General features: G+C 43.1%; 1 protein-coding gene across 1 annotated transcript in view; it reads left to right on the top strand.

Annotated features, from left to right (window-relative positions):
* Positions 1-1021: 1021 nt before the first annotated feature.
* Positions 1022-25444, top strand: part of LOC139549655 (neutral amino acid uniporter 4-like) — a 293437-nt gene continuing 269014 nt past the window's right edge. The window contains exons 1-11 of the mRNA XM_071360322.1: positions 1022-1289; positions 1743-1864; positions 5560-5653; positions 6773-6787; positions 9928-10012; positions 12054-12142; positions 16091-16186; positions 19117-19205; positions 20524-20546; positions 20711-20769; positions 21970-22041. Of these exons, the coding sequence (XP_071216423.1) occupies positions 1846-1864; positions 5560-5653; positions 6773-6787; positions 9928-10012; positions 12054-12142; positions 16091-16186; positions 19117-19205; positions 20524-20546; positions 20711-20769; positions 21970-22041 (641 nt within the window). The 5' untranslated portion in view covers positions 1022-1289; positions 1743-1845. The remainder of the gene's footprint in view (positions 1290-1742; positions 1865-5559; positions 5654-6772; positions 6788-9927; positions 10013-12053; positions 12143-16090; positions 16187-19116; positions 19206-20523; positions 20547-20710; positions 20770-21969; positions 22042-25444) is intronic.

The following is a 25444-nucleotide window of genomic DNA, read 5'->3' as shown; positions in this document are numbered from 1 at the left end:
TGTCACACACAGATGCATGCGACTCTTGGCGGCAGTAAGAAAGCCAATCGCCATCTGCGCCCATTCAACATAGCCTAGATTTACGTTTTTATTACTTGTAAACAAAAATAACTTTTTGGGGTGCTCATATGCTTACAATGATGTTTTGATTCTTGTCTGAAAAGTTGCTAAGATTATATTTGGTTGTGATCTTTGCAAAATAACTATTTTGGATGCAGCAGTTGTTAGCTAGAATGCTAATGCTCATTGATATGGGCTGTAGCAAAAGCTGGCCAAACAGACATTTTACTGCTTGAAGTTTAGTTTAAAAAAAAGAGTATAATGTAGTTGATTTGCAATGATGACACAAACATTGTATTAAGCAGGACATTCATATGAGCCTTAAAATCCAATTATAATTCAAAAGTAGTGTAAACTTAACTCATAAGCAACATGTAACTAGAGGCTTTTTTTGCTGGCATTCTATAAGAACTCCCCTTGTTCTGCCACCAACTTGAGTGCCCCAAAAGCTCAATATGTTGCTGCGTGTCCCGGATTTACATGTACTATGTTACGTCTAGGCTGAGACCAGGCTGCAGTGTTTCCCTATCCTGGTCCTGAGTGCTAACAACAGTACACACAGTTTTTTATTGTAACGCTGGAAAAGCACACCCGATTCAACTAATCATCAAGCCCTCAATGAGCTGAATGCGGTGTGTTTGTCCAGGGCAACAACAAAAATGTGTACCGTTGGTGGTACTCGAGGACCAGGGTTGGGAAACACTGCTGTACTGTACTTTACCAATATGGGAACAGGGCATTAGTTCCGCTGGCATGCCATCAGTCTTGTACAGGGACTGCAAGGGACTCAGCCAGCCATGGGTGAAGAGTTGAGGACTGTCAACCCAACTCTAATTAGGCCTACTTCAGGCACAAGCGAAATAACTTTTCAGAACTGCAAGTGGAATCGTAAATATGTGAACACTTTTCCTTTAAGACCCCCCTCCCGGGTTGACTATTATAGCGGGTGTGACGTTTTCCACATTTATCGTCGGCTAAGGAAAATGTGCTGTGCTACACCTTCTAATCCGGAGAATGAATTTTTCAACCTGGTAATGAAATTGTATCCAAAGAGGACAGCTATGAATTCATAATCTCAATGGAAGTGTTCCCGTCATTTCAACATCCATACAAAAATAACGTATCGAGTGCGCGCAGTTGCACAGGAACGTCTGGGCTTTGACAGAGCTTTCAACCGAAGTACAGTAGCAAGTTATCTTTGCCCTGACTCTGAACCGCGAGATAGTTTGGTAGGACCATTCAGAAACCCCACAATGCTTATGACTGATTTGACTACAATGTAACTAGCTCTAACTAACATAATTCACATGGCCACGTTATATTGATAACATTGCTGTCTCTGTTACATTTGATCCATGATAGCACGGCTACTGATTTGACAGCTGGTTTAGGCTACGTTTCTATTTCTTGTCTGTTCGCCCGACCAACAATAACACTGGTTTACATCGTTTGCTACATTGACGGCATATTTTAGCCCTTACCTTTAACTGCAAATCGACTAAATTGCACGTTCTATTTAGATACGTTGCAATATATTAGGCTATAAGCCTAAACTTCTATTAGTTTATTTAGCTACAATGTCTTTAATATTACGGAAGCTTGCTGGTGAGTACGAGCAAGAAAACGCGTCAATAGCGATCCAATAACATTGTTGATGTTTCCTTATATTATCGTGTCCGTAGGCCAACTGCAAGCCTACCCATCTCGCCCATTCCCGGCCAGGGCTAACCACAGCACAGTGACAGGACTGTCTGTGGCGACTGCTGCCCAGATGCCCGGTGGAGGATGCCTTCACAACAGCTAGGTAGCTACTAGCCTCTCTGGGAATGATGATGATCCCGATGACGCTATAATTTAGGAGTTGGAACTAGCTGGAATTAAATTGAACAACCGTCATATCAAAGTTTGGGTGGAAACGGATGCATCCGTACTATTTATTCCCTCCATCACAGTAGCATCTTTTTTGGTGCTAGACTAGGTTCCCAACAAGGGGTACTTGGACCCCTGGGGGAACTTTGCCTAGAGACCATAGCCTACTCATAAAATGCACATGGGGGGTACATCTGGGCATAGAAAAATTCAGTTGGTGATACAGTAACCGGAAAGGTTGGGCACAGTAATATGAGAAATGCTGTTCATCGATTACAGCTCAGCATTTAACACCATAGTACCCTCCAAACTCGTCATCAAGCTCGAGACCCTGGGTCTCGACCCCGCCCTGTGCAACTGGGTCCTGGACTTCCTGACGGGCCGCCCCCAGGTGGTGAGGGTAGGTAACAACATCTCCACCCCGCTGATCCTCAACACTGGGGCCCCACAAGGGTGCGTTCTGAGCCCTCTCCTGTACTCCCTGTTCACCCACGACTGCGTGGCCATGCACGCCTCCAACTCAATCATCAAGTTTGCGGATGACACTACAGTGGTAGGCTTGATTACCAACAACGACGAGACGGCCTACAGGGAGGAGGTGAGGGCCCTCGGAGTGTGGTGTCAGGAAAATAACCTCACACTCAACGTCAACAAAACAAAGGAGATGATTGTGGACTTCAGGAAACAGCAGAGGGAGCACCCCCCTATCCACATCGACGGGTCAGTAGTGGAGAAGGTGGAAAGTTTTAAGTTCCTCGGTGTACACATCACGGACAAACTGAATTGGTCCACCCACACAGACAGCGTTGTGAAGAAGGCGCAGCAGCGCCTCTTCAACCTCAGGAGGCTGAAGAAATTCGGCTTGTCACCAAAAGCACTCACAAACTTCTACAGATGCACAATCGAGAGCATCCTGTCGGGCTGTATCACCGCCTGGTACGGCAACTGCTCCGCCCACAACCGTAAGGCTCTCCAGAGGGTAGTGAGGTCTGCAGAACGCATCACCGGGGGCAAACTACCTGCCCTCCAGGACACCTACACCACCCGATGTCACAGGAAGGCCATAAAGATCATCAAGGACAACAACCACCCAAGCCACTGCCTGTTCACCCCGCTATCATCCAGAAGGCGAGGTCAGTACAGGTGCATCAAAGCAGGGACCGAGAGACTGAAAAACAGCTTCTATCTCAAGGCCATCAGACTGTTAAACAGCCACCACTAACATTTAGCGGCCGCTGCCAACATACTGACTCAACTCCAGCCACTTTAAAAATGGGAATTGATGGAAATTATGTAAAAATGTACCACTAGCCACTTTAAACAATGCCACTTAATATAATGTTTACATACCCTACATTACCCATCTCATATGTATATACTGTACTCTATATCATCTACTGCATCTTGCCATCTTTATGTAATACATGTACCACTAGCCACTTTAAACTATGCCACTTTATGTTTACATACCCTACAGTACTCATCTCATATGTATATACCGTACTCTATACCATCTACTGCATCTGCCATGCCGTTCTGTACCACCACTCATTCATATATCTTTATGTACATATTCTTTATCCCTTTACACTTGTGTGTGTGTGTAAGGTAGTAGTTGTGGAATTGTTAGGTTAGATTACTTGTTGGTTATTACTGCATTGTCGGAACTAGAAGCACAAGCATTTCGCTACACTCGCATTAACATCTGCTAACCATGTGTATGTGACTAATAAAATTTGATTTGATTTGATTTGACTTATACTCAACATTCAAAGCTTGTTGACTAACACTCCTGGTTCCAACACTTTGTATGCCATCTTCGTCCATTTTTTTTGCATTGTATCTGCTTGTTAGAGATTCCTATGGATCAGTTGCTGAAGGAAAAATATTGGATCCAGTGAAATGAAAGAGTCCCTGTTGAAGTGTCTTTATAGCCTTGAGTTTCCACCTCAATGTTCTTCTTTGTATGTTAGTGAAGAACGTTAGCGGACTAGTTTAAGTGGGCTAAATCGATCTGTGACAGGCAGTTGAAGCATTCTCTAAATTGTTCCAACAGTGTGAGTGAGCCACATCCTCTCACTTGCTCTAGAAAAAAATTACACCTCTGTGCTGCCTCAGCCTTAGACCAGCTCTTAGTGTCAAGAAAACATTCTCAAAGACATAGACAAAGAAAGCACACAATTACAGTTTACAATTGAGTCACCTTCTCTGATAATACATTTTCCTGGTAGTATTTCAATGTCAACAGTCCATTGACATTAAATGTCAATTGTCAACAGAGAAAGTCGGAGCAACAATGTTGATATTGTCGTTTCTTGAAAGGGTAAAGTGCGTGAAGAGGTTTGCAAAGAAAGAAATCAAGGCATAGTCTCTTCTCTTTTCCCTGTGTGTGGCTGGAGTTTGAGGTTGCCGTCAGTGAACGTGCTCAAAGGTTAAAGAATAGGATTGCAATAGAATGTGTAACTGATCTTTGCCCCCTGTCATTACCTTGGCCAAACATCTGAAACCTTACCTCTTCAAAGAGTATCTTAAATAATAATCCCACAGCACCCCCCTTGCTAGCTCTGACTTTGCTGATAGCTACTTTGAGGGAAATTGTACTTACTGTGATGTGGTTGTCCCACCTAGCTATCTTAAGATGAATGCACTAACTGTAAGTCGCTCTGGATAAGAGTGTCTGCTAAATGACAAATGTAAATGCTATGGGTGGTATGCTATTGAAGATGATACATCCATAAGTGCCCATGTACAGCGCATTAGGAAAGTATTCAGACCCCTTGACCTTGAACACATTTTGTTACAGCCTTATTCTACAGTTGATGGGGGGGGGGTCACCTCCCTGATCAAGGTCTTTCTACCCCGATTGCGCAGTTTGGCCAGCCGGGTTCTTGGTGTAACAAACTTCTTCCATTTAAGAAGGGTGGAAGCCACTGAGTTCTTCTGCAGAAATGTTTTGGTACCCTTCCCCAGATCTGTGTCTCGACAATCCTGTCTCTGAGCTCAACGGACAATTCCTTTGACCTCATGGCCTGGTTTTTGCTCTGATATGCGCTGTTAACTGTGGGACCTTATATAGACAGGTGTGTGCCTTTCCAAATCATGTCCAATCAATTGTATTTAACACAGGTGGACACCAATCAAGTTGTAAAAACATCTCAAGGACGATCAATGGAAACAGGATGCACCTGAGCTCAATTTCTTGTCTCAAAGGGTTTGAATACTTAAGTAAATAAGGTTTTTCTCTTTTTTATGTTTAATACATTTGCAAACATTTCTAAAAACCTGTTTTTGCTTTGTCATTATAGGGTATTGTGTGTGTATATTGATGAGGGGGAATAAGAATAAGACTGTAAGGTAACAAAATGTGGAAAAACTCAAGGGGTCTGAATACTTTTTGAATGCACTGAATGTCATGGAAAGAGCAGGTGTTCTTAATGTTTTGTATGCTTAGTGTACACTTAAACACTTTATGAAAAGTGTTACAAATATAGATATTACCTTGATATTACATATGCTTATGGGCTAGGGGTTAATGGCTAGGGCTTGGTTTTGGAGGGAGCATTAGATTAAGGAAAACTATATGAACTAGTGACTGATCTTAACCTCTAACCTCCTGGTTAACCCTTCCAGACATGGAGGTGATGACCCCTCTCATTGAGAACCCTTGTGGAGGAGGGCAGGAGGAGGAGAACAACTCTGAAGAGAACCAAGATCCAGAGCTGCTGCCTACAAGACGCTATGAGCTCGGCAACAGCCAGGGCATCACTTAACCTCTCTTGGGTACGTGAGACGTTAGCGTCCCACCTCTTCAACAGCCAGTGAAACTGCTGGGCGCCAAATTCAAATACAGAAATACTCATTATAAAAATTCAGAAAACAAAACATATTTTACATAGGTTTAAAGATTAACTTCTTGTGAATCCAACCACGGTGTCAGATTTAAAAAAATGCTTTACGGCGAAAGCATACCGTACGATTATTTGAGAACATAGCCCAGCAGACAAATCATTACAAACAGTAACCAGCCAAGTAGAAGAGTTACACAAGTCAGAAATAGAGATCAAATTAATCCCTTACCTTTGATGATCTTCATATGGTTGCACTCAGCAGACATTAATTTACTCAATAAATGTTGCTTTTGTTTGATAAACTCTCTTTATATCCAAAAACCTCCATTTTGTTCGCACGTTTTCTTCAGTAATCCACAGGCTCAAGCGCAGTCAAAACAGGCAGACAAAAAATCCAAATTGTATCCGTAAAGTTCATAGAAACATGTCAAACGATGTTTATATTCAAGCCTCAGGTTGTTTTTAGCCTATATAATCGATAATATTTCAACCGGACAATAACGTCGTCAATATAACATGTAAACAAGAAAGGCACTCTCTCGGTCTCGCACATGAAAAAGCTCTGTGACACTTTAGGGTCCACTCATTCAGACTGCTCTTACTTCCTCATTTTTCAGAATACAAGCCTGAAACTATTTCTAAAGACTGTTGACATCTAGTGGAAGGCATAGGAACTGCAATTTGAGTCCTAAGTCAATGGATACTGTAATGGCATTGAATAGAAAACTACAAAACTCCCCAGAAAACTGCTTCCCGAATGGATTTTTCTCAGGTTTTCGCCTGCCAAATCAGTTCTGTTATACTCACAGACACTTTTTTAACAGTTTTGGAAACTTTAGAGTGTTTTCTATCCAGATCTACCAGTTATATGCATATCATATATTCTGGGCCCGAGAAGCAGGCAGTTTAATTTGGGCATGCTTTTCATCCAAAATTCAGAATGCTGCCACCTACCCTAGAGAAGTTAAGTTAAAACACCTCAACTACCTCAACAGCCACCAGGGCATCACGTAAGTTAACACACCTCAACTACCTCACCAAGGCATCACGTAATGGCGCTGGAGGGGATGGCTGCTGTTTTATGGGCTCCTAACAAACTGCTATTTTGTTTGTTTTTCGTATTGTTTTTCACTAATTTTGTACATAATGTTGCTTCTACCGTCTCTTATGACCGTAAAGAGCTTCTGGACATCAGAACAGTGATTACTCACCTCGAACTGGATGAAGAGTTTTTCTTTAATGAGTCCGACGTGAAGGATATACTGCTTTGTTGAGACGAGGCCCACAATCCCCATCATCCGCATGAAGAAAAGACGGAGATAAAGGGGAGGAAGGCGAGTTGCCTCGTAAGAATTTGTCGACGAGTAGGTAAACCACCACTACCCTCCATATTATTGGCCAACGTGCAATCATTGGAAAACAAACTGGACGATCTACGAATAAGACTATCCTACCGATGGGACATTAAAAACAGTAACATCTTATGTTTCACCGAGACGTGGCTAACAATGACACAGTTAATATAGAGCTGGCTGGCTTCTCTGTGCATCGGCAGGACAGAGCAGCTACGTCTGGTAAGACTCGGGGCAGGGGTGTGTGTCTATTTGTCAATAACTGCTGGTGCACAATGTCTAATATTAAAGAAGTTTCGAGGTATTTCTCGCCTGAGGTGGAATACCTCATGATAAGCTGTAAATCACACTATCTACCTAGAGAGTTCTCATCTATATTATTTGTAGCCGTCTGTTTAACACCACAAACCGATACTGGCACTAAGACCGGACTCAATGAGCTGTATAAGGTCATAAGTAAACAAGAAAATGCTCATCCAGATACGGCGCTCCTAGTGGCCGGAGACTTTAATGCAGGGAAACTTAAATCCATTTTACCTCATTTCTATCAGCATGTCACATGTGCAACCAGAGGGGGGAAAAACTCTAGACCACCTTTGCTCCACACACAGATATGTGTACAAAGCCCTCCCTCACTCTCCATTTGGCAAATCTGACCATAATTCTATCCTCCTGATTCCTGCTTACAAGCAAAAATGAATGCAGGAAGTACCAGGGACTCGCTATATACGGAAGTGGTCAGATGACTCGGATGCTACGCGACAGGACTGTTTTGCTAGCACAGACTGGAATATGTTCCGGGATTCATCCAATGGCATTGAGGAGTATACCACCTCCGTCACCGGCTTCATCAATAAGTGCATCGACGATGTTGTCCCCACACTGACTGTACGTACATATCCCAACCAGAAGCCATGGATTACAGGCAACATCTGCACCAAGCTAAAGGCTAGAGCTGCCGCTTTCAAGGAGCGAGACACTGTTCCAAACGCTTATAAGAAATCCCGCTATGCCCTCAGACGAACCATCAAACAGGCAAAGCCTCAATACAGGACTAAGATTGAATCCTACTGCACTGGCTCTGACACTTGTTGGATGTGGCAGGGATTTAAAATTATTATGGACTACAAATGGAAACCCAGCTGCGAGCTGCCCAGTGACGCGAGCCTACCAGATGATCTAAATGCCTTTTATTCTCTCTTCGAGGCAAGCAACACTGAAGCATGCATGAGAGCACCAGCTGTTCCGCACGACTGTGTGATCACGCTCTCCGTAGCCGATGTGAGCAAGACCTTTTAAACAGGTCAACATTCACAAAGCCGCGGGGCCAAACGGATTACCAGGACGTGTACTCAAAGCATGTGCGACCAACTGGCAAGTGTCTTCACTGACCCTTTCAACCTGTCCCTGACTGAGTCTGTAATACTGATATGTTTCAAACAGACCACCATAGTCCCTGTGCCCAAGAAAGCGAAGGTTACCTGCCTTAATGATTACTGCCCTGTAGCACTCACGTCGGTAGCCATGAAGTGCTTTGAAAGGCTGGTCATGGCTCACATCAACACCATAATGTTGGAAACTCTAGACCCACTCCAATTCGCATACCGCCCCAACAGATCCACAGATGACGCAATCTCAATTGCACTCCACACTGCCCTTTCCCACCTGGACAAAAGGAACACCTATGTGAGAATGCTATTCATTGTCTACAGCTCAGTGTTCAACACCATAGTACCCACAAAGCTCATCACTAAGCTAAGGACCCTGGGACTAAACACATCCCTCTGCAACTGGGTCCTAGACTTCCTGACGGGCTGCCCCCAAGTGGTAAGGACAGGCAACAACACTTCCGCCACGCTGATCCTCAACACTTTGTCCCCTCCTGTACTCTCTGTTCACCCACGACTCCAACACCATCATTACGTTTGCTGACGATACAAAGTGGTAGGCCTGATCACCAACAACGATGAGACAGCCTATAGGGAGGAGGTCAGAGACCTTGCAACAACCTCTCCCTCAATGTAAGCAAGACAAAGGAGCTGATTGTGGACTATAGGAAAAGGAGGGCCGAAACTGGCCCCCATTAACATCGATGGGGCTGAAAGTACCTATATGCTAGGCGGTGTTAGAGGAAGGCCCAAAAAATTTGTCAAAGACTCCAGTCACCCAAGTCATAGACTGTTCTTTGCTTTTTCATGGCAAGCGGTACCGGAGCGCCAAGTCTACGACCAAAAGGCTCCTTAACAGCTTCTACCCCCAAGCCATAAGACTATGGAACAATTAATCAAATGGCCACCCGGACTATTTACATTGACACCCCTCCCCCTTGTTTTAACGCTGCTGCTACTCGCTGTTTATTATCTATACATAGTCAAGGTCATTTGTAAAGTGACTAATCTGTACCCCCGCACATTGACTTGGTACTGGTACCCCCTGTGTATAGCCTCGTTATTGTTTTGTCATTTTCTTGTCAACTTTTTGATTTTATTTTTTACTTTAGTTTATTTAGTAAATATTTTCTTATCTCTATTTCTTGAACTGCATTGTTGGTTAAGGGCTTGTAAGTAAGCATTTCATGGTAAGGTCTACACCTGTTCGGCGCATGTGACAAAACATTTGATTTGACTTAAGTTACCCACCTCAACCGTGAAACACTATTAGTGGCTCCAGTTGTTTACCGTTCTACTGTGTTAGTGGACACTGCGGCCCTTGAGGAATTGAGTTGGATCAAATAAAAAATTCAAGATCAAATTACATTGGTCTCTGAGTGTACCCCTAACCCTCTCTGTGTTCCACAGGTTTACTCAGGCTCTCATCCACCTGCTGAAGGGAAACGTTGGGATTGGGTTGCTGGGTCTTCCCCTGGCAGTACGCAACGCAGGGGTCATAGGGCAGTACGCAACGCAGGGGTCATAGGGCAGTACGCAATGCAGGGGTCATAGGGCAGTACGCAACGCAGGGGTCATAGGGGAGTACGCAACGCAGGGGTCATAGGGCAGTACGCAACGCAGGGGTCATAGTGAGTAACTAATGCCCCATTAGTGATACTACATTTTAGTCATTTAGCAGACTCTCCAGAGTGACTTACAGGAGCAATTAGTGTTAAGTGCCTTACTTCAAGGGCACATCGACAGATTTTTCATCTAGTCGACTCGGGTATTCGAACAAGCGACCTTTTGGTTACTGGTCCAACACTCTTAACCACCTGCAGCCTTACACCGTTCACACCATAACACAAACAGGGCTGGGTCACACTTTACATTACATTAGTGTCCTTGTGTACTGCTTTATGTACATTGGTTTGGTTTATTAAGTAGGAAAAATACACACACTCTTGTTAGAGTCGAGGCAGAGTAATGTTATTGAGAGAACTTGTGCGTTGATGTGTCATCCCTACAGCATTACATTATACATCATTGATATTGGTTGGTAAAAATAATTGGAATTTCGCTAATGAAAAAGTAATGGGCTGGGCATGATTATGGATGACGCATAAATATGTATTCATTATCTGTGATCTGAATGTTTATTGGAAGTGATTACATAAAACACCAATGTACAAGATCATTCTTATCATTCCATTGTTTGATTTAACCAGCAGTTCAGTTTCTAGGTTTACTGGACCAGTGTGTACGATGGGAGCAGAAATTAGCACGTCTTGTACAGATGAATACACGTGTAGGAATTAAGCTCCAAGTCTTCAGGTGTGTTAATTCAGTGTTGTGGAAAAGTTAGGTGTCAGTGGACCTGCTAGATTCCTCTGTCTACAGACAATGATTCCCTGCTGTGGATCCTGGCTCATGTTAAGTTGATTTGGGGTTTTATATTTGGACCTCTGCGTCGTACAAGAGTCCAAAGGTCATAATAACTCATATGTTTATTGACCTGCATACTCCTGCTAACTGGACTGGGCACATAACCCTTATCTCTGAGTTTTACAGATGGATGTGAGTGCGTAATTATATGATCATGTACATTGGTTTAAAGTACTGTGTGTGTGTGTGTCATGGAATTGGTGTGTTATCAGATTATATTTGAATACGTAGATTGCTGCAGCTTCTTCTCGGAACCAAGGCCTGGTTAAGCAGTTAGTGAGGTGTTCATCAAACTAGTCCCCACCACAAGTGCTTCAGCACCATGGTACAAACCTGCCTGTGTGCCTGCCTGCTTTGCAGCTGTGGCACTGGCTAGTGGTTGAGCTCAGATCAGTTTATAGCCTCACATATTTCCTGATTTCTCCATTTGCCAAATGGACAAAAGGAGGATAGGATCAGGCTAGACAAGTGTCATTATTTGAAAGGACAATCAGGTCAATTTGTACACTTCAGACTAATGTCGTCTCCCAGCCGGCTCTGTTGTAATGGAGACTGAGAACGAGGTTAGCTTCAGACCAACAGCAGGCACACATGATCACTGTTACCCTACCAGTGAAACAGATGTAGCCTGCATGTCACATGTATCACGTTGCCAAGGTTACGTTGCGTTTGCTGGACTTTCCCCAGAGAATCTGCAGGCTCCATAGACTAGATGGTGTTCCAGTGCTAGTATTGTATTGGTTGAGGAGAGAACCCAAAATGTTGTGGTGTCCTCTTGCATAATCTCCCCTCCTTTGTGCTGTCTCATGATGATGGTGTGATCATGTCACATGATGGAGAGATTTTCTTTCTGGATGACAGAACAGAACAAAATAATGATCACAACACCGTTACGTGATATGAGGTTTTCGCGGACATACATAGAATAGCAAAGAGCTATCCCACTACTGATCGTGTGTAAGTGAGCCTATTTCTCTGGGTTATATCTGATGCGTTTGCATTAATATGGACTGATGAGTGTTCCTATCTGGTTCACAGTTGGTTTCAGTTGGTGTTGACATTACTGTCAGTATGTTCTCAGTCTGTTCTTTGTGTTTTTATTTTTTCAGGTGGGACCTCTTTGCCTGGTGCTGATGGATGTGGTCTGTGTTCAATGTATGCACATCCTGGTCCACTGTAGCCACCACCTGTGCGAGAGGTAATAACCATGCTATCTCACACACACACACACACACACACACACACACACACACACACACACACACACACACACACACACACACACACACACACACACACACACACACACACACACACACACACACACACACACACACACACACACACACAGACCCCCGCCCCCTTAGGGCTCCCTTAGCAGCATCCTCACTGACAAGCCACTCGTGTGTCATGGTGTTTCATAGCCGTCATCAACACCTGTCTCGTTGTGTTTGTCCTCACACATACTTTCCTTTTCAATACAATTACAGTAATAAAAACACTTAACCGCAAGGGACCCAGCCGCTATGTCGACTCAAATGCTCTCTCTCTCGCTGTCTCTCTCCCTCTAACTCTCCGCATCACTTAAAGTCTGTGAGCACACCGCTCTGCTTAATATGGTGGCTAATGTGCAGTCATTTCCCTTGGCGGATCTAATGACGGGGTGGTCAGACGTGAGACGTGAGATGTTAAAGGGAGCGTTAAGTGTTTCCTGGCTGTTGCAGGGTGTAAACGAGCCCTGGAGGTGGCCCACCCACATCTCCATTACTCTACTGACAAGTGCTCTAGCAACAACATCAACCCTCCTCCCTAACCACACATAATACGTACAAACAGTGTGTCATGTATTCCAACTGAGTGTTGGGGGAGGAGAGTATGAAACATTGTAATGTAATCATTATCAGTTATTTACCTTTTTATTGTGTCTAAGTCCTCAGCGTGTGTACCGGTTAGTGCTGAGAGCAGATAACAACCAGCTAGAGGTCTTCTTTTGGATCCGTGGCTTTCTCACCTGACCCGATATGCGTCATTTAAATATGTAGCCCTGTTCCGAATGTACCCGAAAACAGTCGTACCCGTTCTGAGAAGGACCTTGGAAAACAAACCCAAACAGACCCGTGCTGGTTCAGATCCAAGACACCCATTCAGATCAGAAAGAAGGAGAGAGTAAAGGAAACCTCCAACTGGGCGCTGCCAGCGCCATCAATAAACAAGCTATATTGGTCAAATGATCCACAGTTACGTGTCCTTAAAAACTGCCTAGAACAAATTACAAAAAAACTTGTTTCGATGTGTAATTTATTCTACACTTTATAGTCTATTGTTTTTTTACTTGACTAAAGCAATAGTAGATTACCTCACGGTTCAGCTGGCGGGAGAGTTGAGTGATAAATGCAGCGTTGCATGCATATACTGTAGGCCTTTAGGCTTACACTGTGTGATATTCATATTTACTAAATTAACAGGAGACAAGCTTAGGCCTAGCCATGGAGAGAAAGATGGAGATATACCAGCGCCATGTTCCCGACATACAGTGGGGCAAAAAAGTATTTAGTCAGCCACCAATTGTGCAAGTTCTCCCACTTAAAAAGATGAGAGAGGCCTGTAATTTTCATCATAGGTACACTTCAACTATGACAGACAAAATGAGGAAAAAAAATCCAGAAAATCACATTGTAGGATGTTTTATGAATTTATTTGCAAATTATGGTGGAAAATAAGTATTTGGTCAATAACAAAAGTTTATCTCAATACTTTGTTATATACCCTTTGTTGGCAATGACAGAGGTCAAACGTTTTCTGTAAGTCTTCACAAGGTTTTCACACACTGTTGCTGGTATTTTGGCCCATTCCTCCATGCAGATCTCCTCTAGAGCAGTGATGTTTTGGGGCTGTTTCTGGGCAACACGGACTTTTAACTCCCTCCAAAGATTTTCTATGGGGTTGAGATTTGGAGACTGGCTAGGCCACTCCAGGACCTTGAAATTCTTCTTACGAAGCCACTCCTTCGTTGCCCGGGCGGTGTGTTTGGGATCATTGTCATGCTGAAAGACCCAGCCACGTTTCATCTTCAATGCCCTTGCTGATGGAAGGAGGTTTTCACTCAAAATCTCACGATACATGGCCCCATTCATTCTTTCCTTTACACGGATCAGTCGTCCTGGTCCCTTTGCAGAAAAACAGCCCCAAAGCATGATGTTTCCACCCCCATGCTTCACAGTAGGTATGGTGTTCTTTGGATGCAACTCAGCATTCTTTGTCCTCCAAACACGACGAGTTGAGATTTTACCAAAAAGTTATATTTTGGTTTCATCTGACCATATGACATTCTCCCAATCTTCTTCTGGATCATCCAAATGCTCTCTAGCAAACTTCAGATGGGCCTGGACATGTACTGGCTTAAGCAGGGGGACACGTCTGGCACTGCAGGATTTGAGTCCCTGGCGGCGTAGTGTGTTACTGATGGTAGGCTTTGTTACTTTGGTCCCAGCTCTCTGCAGGTCATTCACTAGGTCCCCCCGTGTGGTTCTGGGATTTTTGCTCACCGTTCTTGTGATCATTTTGACCCCACGGGGTGAGATCTTGCGTGGAGCCCCAGATCGAGGGAGATTATCAGTGGTCTTGTATGTCTTCCATTTCCTAATAATTGCTCCCACAGTTGATTTCTTCAAACCAAGCTGCTTACCTATTGCAGATTCAGTCTTCCCAGCCTGGTGCAGGTCTACAATTTTGTTTCTGGTGTCCTTTGACAGCTCTTTGGTCATGGTCATAGTGGAGTTTGGGGTGTGACTGTTTGAGGTTGTGGACAGGTGTCTTTTATACTGATAACAAGTTCAAACAGGTGCCATTAATACAGGTAACGAGTGGAGGACAGAGGAGCCTCTTAAAGAAGAAGTTACAGGTCTATGAGAGCCAGAAAACTTGCTTGTTTGTAGGTGACCAAATACTTATTTTCCACCATAATTTGCAAATAAATTCATTAAAAATCCTACAATGTGATTTTCTGGAATTTTTTTTCTCATTTTGTCTGTCATAGTTGAAGTGTACCTATGATGAAAATTACAGGCCTCTCTCATATTTTTAAGTGGGAGAACTTGCACAATTGGTGGCTGACTAAATACTTTTTTGCCCCACTGTACGTGTCAGATAGGCTACTACTGCTATTCAGATATAGGCGTACAGAAGGATGCTACTTCATTTATTTTTGCTCAGAATATATTTTTTATGAAGATAAGATGATATTGTTTAACTCTTGCAGGCCTTCTTCCTCACCTCAAGTTCAACTGTCGGAGTCTGCTGGAGTGCCTGTGTGCCTTCATAGGCCTGCTGTAGCTAAACCTAGTAATAGCCAAACCTTCACAAAAGTTGATGAACTTTATTTGGGTAATCAAACATAAGGGTCCTTTTACACTCTTTCTCTTCCTTCTCTTCTTTCTGTCTCTCTCTCTCTTTCTTTCTTTCGCAGGCGTATGTGAGGTGAGCAGCCAGAACCAGTTTCAGCTGGATACAAGCTATATATTTTATTGAGCTTCAATCGGCTGACACAGCTCGCACAGTTGTCATGACACAAACACTACATTAACAGAGGACAGGTTAATACATTTTAATTGCACATATCCGAGACCCGTGGCAATTATCAGACCTGACCCAGATACGACCGTGAAGACCTCTACAGTATAACATTGTCTTGTTTGTGGTACAGACACTGCAAAGTAAAAACTGGGTCTCCCCAAATGACAGCTGCACAGTATTAATCACTGTGATTATTTCAATATAGTGTCGGAGAGAGTGACTATCCACAGCAGAGTGATGGGACTGTAATGTAATATATTGTAATCGGCCATTTCTCATCCAAACCAGGACGTAATGTACTCGCTTTCAGATGGCCGTCTCAATCTTCCGCTGTCTGGTTTCCAGCAATCTATCACCCCTTCTTTCTTTCAGTCTCTGTCTTGTGTTGTCCTCTTGTCTGTCTCTCTGTCTACCTGACAAGACCGAATAGGACAGCAGAAGAAGTAGACTCAGACAGAGAGACTTTCTGTCTTTTAATTCCCTCAGATCTTGTGGTCCATTTCCTCTTGTCGCTGTATCTCTTGGTGACTCTCTGTGACACCACATGTGTGACCAGGTACCTCTTCTCTCCCAGGTTGAAGAGACCTCCCCTGGGGTACAGTGACACAGTGGCCTTCTCCATGGAGCACAGCTCCTACCAGTGCTTCAGGAAGAGTGCCAGATTTGGAAGGTGAGATGAGAACGCTCTAGTCATCTGGGGGTCAACCTATGACCCATCACCCATATAGTCGCATGACTACTCTTGGGGCCAATGGGTGCTGAAGGTGTTGGAAAAAGGCCGGATCCCAAATGGATTACTCGCCCCTAGAAGCAATTCAAATCTCTCATATCTGTGACAAAGGTCAACAAGGGCCTAATGGTAAGAATAGATGATGATATATCAGACCATTTGGGATCGCAGCCATAATTTAAAGACTTCTATCAAAGGAGGGATGGTTAACCAGTGGCGGCTCCTCAGAGGAGGAAGTGGAGGACCATCTTCCTCAGTGAATTTAATAAAAATAAGTTATCCTTTTTAGATAAAACAAATTAATTTCTTAAAAAATGAAAGAGAAGCAAGATGGAGAGAGAGGTATTTTGTCATTTTTTTCACTTTCACTTACTTAGCTAGCAAATGCAACTTGTTAGTTTAGTCTACTCAAACACCCAGCTCAGAAATATGGATGCTATGTTAGCTAGCTGGCTATGACTGTCCAACACAATACTGGAACTCAAGGAAAGCTTTTGGTTTTACAAATGTATTGCCACCGGGGCCTGCCGGTTTAAGTGCTAAACTGCTTACTGACTGTACACTGTAACGTTACTGCATGATTGTAGCGGGCTTTAGTTCTATTAGCTATATTGACTATGATGTTACTTTAGCTGATTTGGTGACAACGATGTAGGCTGTGTGTAGCGGTTATGACATGGTTTGGCTTGGAAAGGTTTTTCGCCTGGTCACGTACAGCTGATGTGTTGTGTATTGAAGTCCACAAGCGAAGGGAAAATGTGAGAGGAGGAGAGTGCGTAGATACGAGAAGGTGTACAACGTGGCTGCAATGAATGTGAACGGTGTTTACGTGTGATCAGGGGTGTATTTATTCTGCCGATTCTGTTGAATTTTTTTTCTTAAACAGGAGCAAACGGGGATAAACCTACCTGAATTTTTCCAATAGAAATTCTCGTTTGCGGCTGTTGGACTAATGATTCCAACCTATATCAGCTAGATGTAGGCAAGAGTATGCAAGGCGGTATTGAATGTGTCACTGTCTGTCCACTCTGTCACCTCATTTTTCTCTTGACCTCTGCACACCTGCGTTGTGAACTTTAATTCATAGGCTAGATTGTAGCATCCTCATGATGGGTATAGGGAACATGTATTATTTGCAGATCCTCTCAAGCTCTGTCAGGTTGGATGGGGACTGTCGCTGCACGGCTATTTTCATGCTTCTCCAGAGATGTTCGATTAGTTTCAAGTCCAGGCTCTGGATGGGCGACTCAAGGACTTTCAGAGACTTGTTTCCGAAGCCACTCCTGCGTTTTCTTGGCTGTGTGCTTAGGGTCGTTGTCCTGTTGGAAGGTGAACCTTCGCCCCAGTCTGAGGTCCTGAGTGCTATGGAGCAGGTTTTCATCAGAAATCTCTCTGTACTTTGCTCCGTTTATCTTTCCCTCGGTTCTGACTAGTCTCCCAGTCCCTGCTGCTGAAAAACATCCCCACGGCATGATGCTGCCACCACCATGCTTTACTGTAGGGATGGTGCCAGGTTTCCTCCAGACGTGACGCTTGGCATTCAGGCCAAAGAGTTCAATCTTGGTTTCATCAGACCAGAGAATCTTGTTTCTCATGGTCTGAGTGTCCTTTAGGTACCTTTTGGCAAACTCCAAGTGGGCTGTTATGTGCCTTTTACTGAGGAGTTGCTTCCTTCTGGCCACCACCAGATTGGTGGAGTACTGCAGAGATGGTTGTCCTTCTGGAAGGGTTTCCGATCTCCACAGAGGAACTCTGGAGCTCTGTTAGATTGACCAAGGCCCTTCTCCCTCGATTGCTCAGTTTGGTGACCAGCTCTAGGAAGAGTCTTGGTAATTTCAGTGCTGCAGAATATTTTTTTTTGTATCCTTCCCCAGATCTGTCCCTCGACACAATCCTGTCTCTGAATCTACGGACAATTCCTTTGGCCTCATGGCTTGTTTTTTGCTCTGACATGCACTGTCAACTATGGGACCTTATATAGACAGGTGGGTGCTTTTCCAAATCATGTCCAATCAATTGAATTTAACATAGGTGGACTCAACTCAAGTTGTAGAAACATCTCAAGGATGATCAATGGAAACAGGATGCACCTGAGCTCAATTCCCGAGTCCCATAGCAAAGGGTCTGAATACTTATGTAAATAAGTTATATATATATTTTTAACTCACTTAAATTGACTACCACAGCCTTTCATTTGAGATTCATAGATGCTGTTTTGGTCCAATATACTGCTTACTGGTTGGGTTAGTATTCTAGATGAGGAAAAAGTGCATTTAATGTAGTGTTACAATAAAAGGTTTGAGTGGTGGTCTGAGAATTATTGATTGGCACTTCCCCTTAAATGTTTCAGGTTGACTTCATTAATGCAATATATCTTAATGAGACATTTCATTACTTATTGTAAGCAACAGCAGTAATATGCTACCTGACTGCAACAGCAGTAATATGCTACCTGACTGCAACAGCAGTAATATACCCACGTCATTGATTTAGTTGAAAACTAAGTTAACATGTACCTTTTGTTCAAGAGAGTCTTTAGATGTCTTGTCATTGTGTACTCACCAGATGTAACAGTATTATACATCATATGCTGAATAATTTAGGTTAAGCCTATCACCAGCTATAGTAAGGAACATATTTAGGCACAGGCAAGAGGAGCAGTCGAGACAGGATTCTTATTAGGTTATTATTGCTACTTTAGAAAAATGGCTTACTAGCAGTGAAGATGCCCTGATGCTCATAGAATATTAAAGAGTAAAATAGTACAGAACAGAACTACTGTATTCTAACATTGTAGAAGCCATCCAGATGTTTCAGAGCTATTTTAACATGTTTATGTGTCCCTGTCCTGTCCTTCTGTCCTGTTTTAGGCACCTGGTCAACTTCTTCCTGGTGTTGACACAGCTGGGATTCTGCAGTGCATACTTTGTGTTCCTGGCAGAGAATATCAAACAGGTAGGCTCTATTCCCACCAATCAAATATAGACCAGTGTGTTGTAAGGCGACGATATACAGTGGGGAGAACAAGTATTTGATACACTGCCGATTTTGCAGGTTTTCCTACTTACAAAGCATGTAGAGGTCTGTAATTTTTATCATAGGTACACTTCAACTGTGAGAGACGGAATCTAAAACAAAAATCCAGAAAATCACATTGTATGATTTTTAAATAATTAATTTGCATTTTATGCGTTTATTTCGTTGTGTCGCAAATCACACTCTTTACGGGAATATTTTTCATCAATTGGATGACGCTTTGCGTGTGGAAGGAAATTTACAACACAAACATGGAGGAGAGTGAACGTGACACAGAGCACGGAGCTCGTACCTTAAAGAGGGGATACTTCGGTGGCATGGATGTGGTTTGGATATGAAAAGTCTGACACGGACCAAAAAACCGTCCTCTGCAAAATATGCTGCAGGCCGGTCCTGACAACAGGCTCAAATACCACTAACCTCTCTTACCACCTATGCAAGAATCATGTGAAACAGTATGGAGAGATTCTACGGATGAGACTCAAAAAAGTACAGTCGAATGCTCAAAACAAACCCCCGACTCATTTCTAGAGGCTTTTGCCCGCGGCACACCATATGGCAAAGAATCATGAAGATGGAAGGAGATAACAGCTGCCGTTACAACTTACATCTGCAAAGACATGGCCCCAATTTACACGGTCGAGAAATGGGGTTTTGTGAGTTAGTGCTAACACTCGACCCAAGGTACCAAATGCAAATTGATATGTGACACGTATTAATTCCAAAATAACTTGCAAAAAAGTCAAGCCCCCAAAAATATGAAAATAAATAAAAATAATAAAAACATACATACATACATACACACACACACACAGTTGAAGTCGGAAGTTTACATATACCTTAGCCAAATACATTTAAACTCCGTTTTTCACAATTCCTGACATTTAATCCGAGTAGAAATTCCCTGTCTTAGGTCAGTTAGGGTCACCACTTTATTTTAAGAATGTGAAATGTCAGAATAATAGTAGAGAGAATGATTTATTTCAGCTTTTTTTTTTTTTTTCACATTCCCAGTGGGTCAGAAGTTTACATACACTCAATTAGTATTTGGGAGCATTGCCTTTACATTGTTTAACTTGTGTCAAAAGGTTCGGGTAGCCTTCCACAAGCTTCCCACAATAAGTTGGGTGAATTTTGGCCCATTCCTCCTGACAGAGCTGGTGTAACTGGGTCAGGTTTGTAGGCCTCCTTGCTCGCACATGCTTTTTCAGTTCTGCCCACAAATTTTCTATAGGATTGAGGTCAGGGCTTTGTAATGGCCACTCCAATACCTTGACTTTGTTGTCCTTAAGCCATTTTTGGAAGTATGCTTGGGGTCATTGACCATTTGGAAGATCCATTTGCGACCAAGCTTTAACTTCCTGACTGATGTCTTGAGATGGTGCTTCAATATATCCACATAATTTCCTTTCCTCGTGATGCCTGCAGCAAAGCACCCTGACGCTGCCACCCCCTTGCTTCACGGTTGGGATGGTGATCTTCTGCTTGCAAGCCTCCCCCTTTTTCCTCTAAACTTAATGATGGTCATTATTGCCAAACAGTTCTATTTTTGTTTCATCAGACCAGAGGACATTTCTCCAAAAAGTACGATCTTTGTCCCCATGTGCAGTTGCAAACCGTAGTCTGGCTTTTTTATGGCGGTTTTTGAGCAGTGGCTTCTTCCTTGCTGAGCGGCCTTTCAGGTTATGTCAATATAGGACTCGTTTTACTGTGGATATAGATTGATTTGCACTTTTCGCACCAAAGTACGTTCATCTCTAGGAGACAGAGCGCGTCACCTTCCTGAGCGGTATGATGGCTGCGTGGTCCCACTGTGTTTATACTTGTGTGCTATTGTTTGTACAAAGGAACGTGGTACCTTCAGGCCTTTGGAAATTGCTCCCAAGGATGAACCAGACTTGTGGAGGTCTACAATTTTCTTTCTGAGGTCTTGGCTGATTTCTTCTGATTTTCCCATGATGTCAAGCAAAGAGGCACTGAGTTTGAAGTTAGGCCTTGAAATACATCCACAGGTACACCTCCAATTGACTCAAATGATGTCAATTAGCCTATCAGAAGCTTCTAAAGCCATTACATAATTTTCTGGAATTTTCCAAGTTGTTTAAAGGCACAGTCAGCTTAGTGTATGTAAACTTCCTACCCAACGGAGTTGTGAAACGGTGAATTATAAGTGAAATAATCTGTCTGTAAACAATTGTTGGAAACATGACTAGACAAAGTAGATGTCCTAACCGACTTGCCAAAACTATAGTTTGTCGAGTGGTTGAAACACTCCAACAGTGGTTGGAGTCATTCAAACTTGTTTATGTAAACTTCCGACTTCAACTGTATATTTAAAAAAAAATATATATTTTAGGCCTATATTTATTTTGTTTGCAACTATAGTTGAAGGGTTTTCTATTTACGTTTTTAGATTTTATACATTATTATTTTGTATTTTGTTACATGCTTAAATTAAAATTTGCACAAAGGTTCTAAAAAGGAGAAATAATAAAATATGAGTAAGTACTTTATATTTGTCGAGTATAATTCAAAATGTAATAAGAAATAGGCCTTTACATGTGGTCATTTTATATCAACTATTTATTCATTTAATTTACAGAATATGTGCTATATGGTGATATGTATTGTGACGACCCTCCCACTCTGTCTGCCGTATTCTCTCTTTGTTCTTGTTTCCTTATTAGGATGCCGGTGGGCGGAGTTGGGAGGGTCGTCAGCTACATGGGAAACACCTGGGCCCGGGTGTGTCCCCGGGGGTAAATAGACCTCTTCCCCATTCATTGAGACTCTCTCCATGCAGACACAGACAGATTTTGGTTGTGGCATTTTTGTGGCTATTTGGTTTCTTTGCTTTGGCACCTTTCAACACCCCTAATTATCACATGTATACATGCTACCACTCACTTACACTACTGACTAAACACACACCATTGTCAATTGTATTTACTTTACTTCAGTTAATAAATATATTATTGTTATTCTTTATCTCCACGTTGTCTCCCTTTTTGTTACGGGCTTCGAGCCGGTTCGTGACAGTATCGTTATCGGGATATGAAATGACCTAAACTCAGCAAAAAAAGAAATTTCCCTTTTTCAGGACCCTGTCTTTCAAAGATAATTTGTAAAAATCCAAATAACTTCACAGATCTTCATTGTAAAGGGTTTAAACACTGTTTCCATGCTTGTTCAATAAATCATGAACATGCACCTGTGGAATGGTCGTTAGGACACTAACAGCTTACAGACGGTAGGCAATTAAGGTCACTGTTATAAAAACTTAGGACACTAAAGAGGTCTTTCTAGTGACTCTGAAAAACACTAAAGGAAAGATGCTCAGGGTCCCTGCTCATCTGCGTGAACGTGCATTAGGCATGCTGCAAGAAGGCATGAGGACTGCAGATGGGCGATTAAATTGCAATGTCTGTACTGTGAGACGCCTAAGACAGCGCTACAGGGAGACAGGACGGACAGCTGATCGTCCTCGCAGGCCCAGACCACGTGTAACAACACCTGCACAGGATCGGTACGTCCGAACATCACACCTGCGGGACAGGTACAAGATGGCAACAACAACTGCCCGAGTTACACCAGGAACGCACAATCCCTCCATCAGTGGTCAGACTGTCCGCAATAGGCTGAGAGATGCTGGACTGAGGGCTTGTAGGCCTGTTGTAATGCAGGTCCTCACCAGACATCACCGGCAACAACGTCGCCTATGGGCACAAACCCACCGTCGCTGGACCAGACAGGAATGGCAGAAAGTGATCTTCACTGACGAGTCACGGTTTTGTCTCACCGCGGTGATGGTCGGATTCGCTTTTATCGTCGAAGGAGTGATCGTTACACTAAGGCCTGTACTCTGGAGCAGGATCGATTTGGAGGTGGAGGGTCCGTCATGGTCTGGGGCGGTGTGTCACAGCATCATCGGATTGAGCTTGTTGTCATTGCAGGCAATCTCAATGCTGTGCGTTACAGGGAAGACATCCTCCTCCCTCATGTGGTACCCTTCCTGCAGGCTCATCCTGACATGACCCTCCAGCATGACAACGCCACCAGCCATACTACTCGTTCTGTGCGTGATTTCCAGCAAGACAGGAATGTCAGTGTTCTGCCATGGCCAGCCAGCGAAGAGCCCGGATCTCAATCCTATTGAGCACGTCTGGGACCTGTTGGATCGGAAGATGAGGGCTAAGGACATTCCCCCCCAGAAATGTCCGGGAACTTGCAGGTGCCCTGGTGGAAGAGTGGGGTAACATCTCACAGCAAGAACTGGCAAATCTGGTGCAGTCCCGTGTGGCTCAGTTGGTAGAGCATGGCGCTTGCAACGCCAGGGTTGTGGGTTCATTTCCCACGGGGGGACCAGGATGAATATGTATGAACTTTCCAATTTGTAAGTCGCTCTGGATAAGAGCGTCTGCTAAATGACTTAAATGTAAATGTAAGGAGGAGATGCACTGCAGTACTTAATGCAGCTGGTGGCCACACCAGATACTGACTGTTACTTTTGATTTTGACCCCCCCCCCTTTGTTCAGGGACACATTATTACATTTCTGTTAGTTACATGTCTGTGGAACTTGTTCAGTTTATGTCTCAGTTGTTGAATCTTGTTATGTTCATACAAATATTTACACATGTTAAGTTTGCTGAAAATAAACGCAGTTGACAGTGAGAGGACGTTTCTTTGCAGAGTTTATATCGGGATATGAGATTTTGGTCATGTCGACCAGCCTTAGTGTTGTCTTCTAAAAAGCCTTCCAATCAAAATGAATGTCTTTGGAAGTGTCTCAGTATTTTATTCATATTTAACCTTTTATTTAAGTCAATTATGGACATTCGTATTTACAATGTTGGCCTACCAAAGGGACGGGCTGGGATGAAAAATGTATGACAAAACACACAGCACAACAACAAACAAGATACAGCCCTTAGCAGTGGTATATTGTCCATATACCACAAACCCCCAAGGTGCCTTTTGCGATTTATAAACTGTTTATCAACGTAATTAGAGCGGTAAAAATAAAAGTTTTGTCATACGCGTGGTATACGGTCTGATATACCACGGCTGTCAGCCGGGTAACTGGGTGGTTCTTTATCGCTCCCTCACAATTTATAAACTGTCTCTCTCTCTGTATTAGATGGTGATCTCCTCCTGATGGACTAGCATAGATAGCCAAGCATTCCCATACATATGGACAAAGATAAAGACCTCATGCAGTGCCTCTTTAATTCAAAACTCCAATGGGATTATTTGGTAGGACATAGCCAGGAGTGGTACTATCAGAGTGATGAAGTATGGTACAATCTTATATTTAAATGGAAATGCACTGAAACTCTAAAACGGTTATGACTGAAGTTTTTTAATATCTATTTCTCTCTCCTGTACCTCTATCTTTTTGTCTCTGTTCTCTTTCTCTCTCTGTCTATGAGGTGTGAAGATGGTTACTTATTGAGTTGAAAATCCTCAATCCAAACATGTGGCATCATTAGGCGTTCTGCTAACTGACCTCCCACATACCCTCTGTGTTCCCAGCTCATCAGAAAACATTTACTGCTGACCCGGGTGTGTGTTTGGGCTAATGTGCTCAATTTACTAATTGTTTACGCTCATGTAGTAGTACGCACAGAATAGTTTGTTTGTCGAAAGCTGAGGTAAGCTATTTATTGGTTGTTAAACAAAGGGGTTGAACGGGGAAAAGCCACCAGAGCTTCAGAATTACAAACATGGCAGATGAGATGTCAGTCTGTCTGTTTATTCTGAATGAGAAAAAGTAAACCGAAGAATCTGATACAATATTTAGATTGCTTTAATGATCTGTATGGCGATGGTTGGTTGGCTTGAGTGACACTGGGGTGGGGAGAGGTCAGCAGTCAGTTGGTGCCTGGGCCTGGAGGTCAGATTGGCCCGTTGCATTGTGGGTACATCTCTATTCCCAGATTAGGTACTAATGAGGACAGGGTTTGTCATATCTCTTCCATTTTGATTCTTATAAAATATATACCTTTTGTTTTCACTCTGTAGATAATCTTTCATTATTTTTCAAATCTATAATAGGCAATTTTCTCAGTTTTACAATGTAGCATTTTGTTCTTTACTGTTTTTGATGTCATGGCCAGGATCATATTCTGGCCAGCCATTGGTCCATGCTAGAGGTGTGCCC

This window comes from Salvelinus alpinus, chromosome 22 (assembly GCF_045679555.1).
Source record: "Salvelinus alpinus chromosome 22, SLU_Salpinus.1, whole genome shotgun sequence".
NCBI lineage: Eukaryota > Metazoa > Chordata > Actinopteri > Salmoniformes > Salmonidae > Salvelinus > Salvelinus alpinus.
This window is presented reverse-complemented; position numbering and strand designations above follow the sequence as displayed.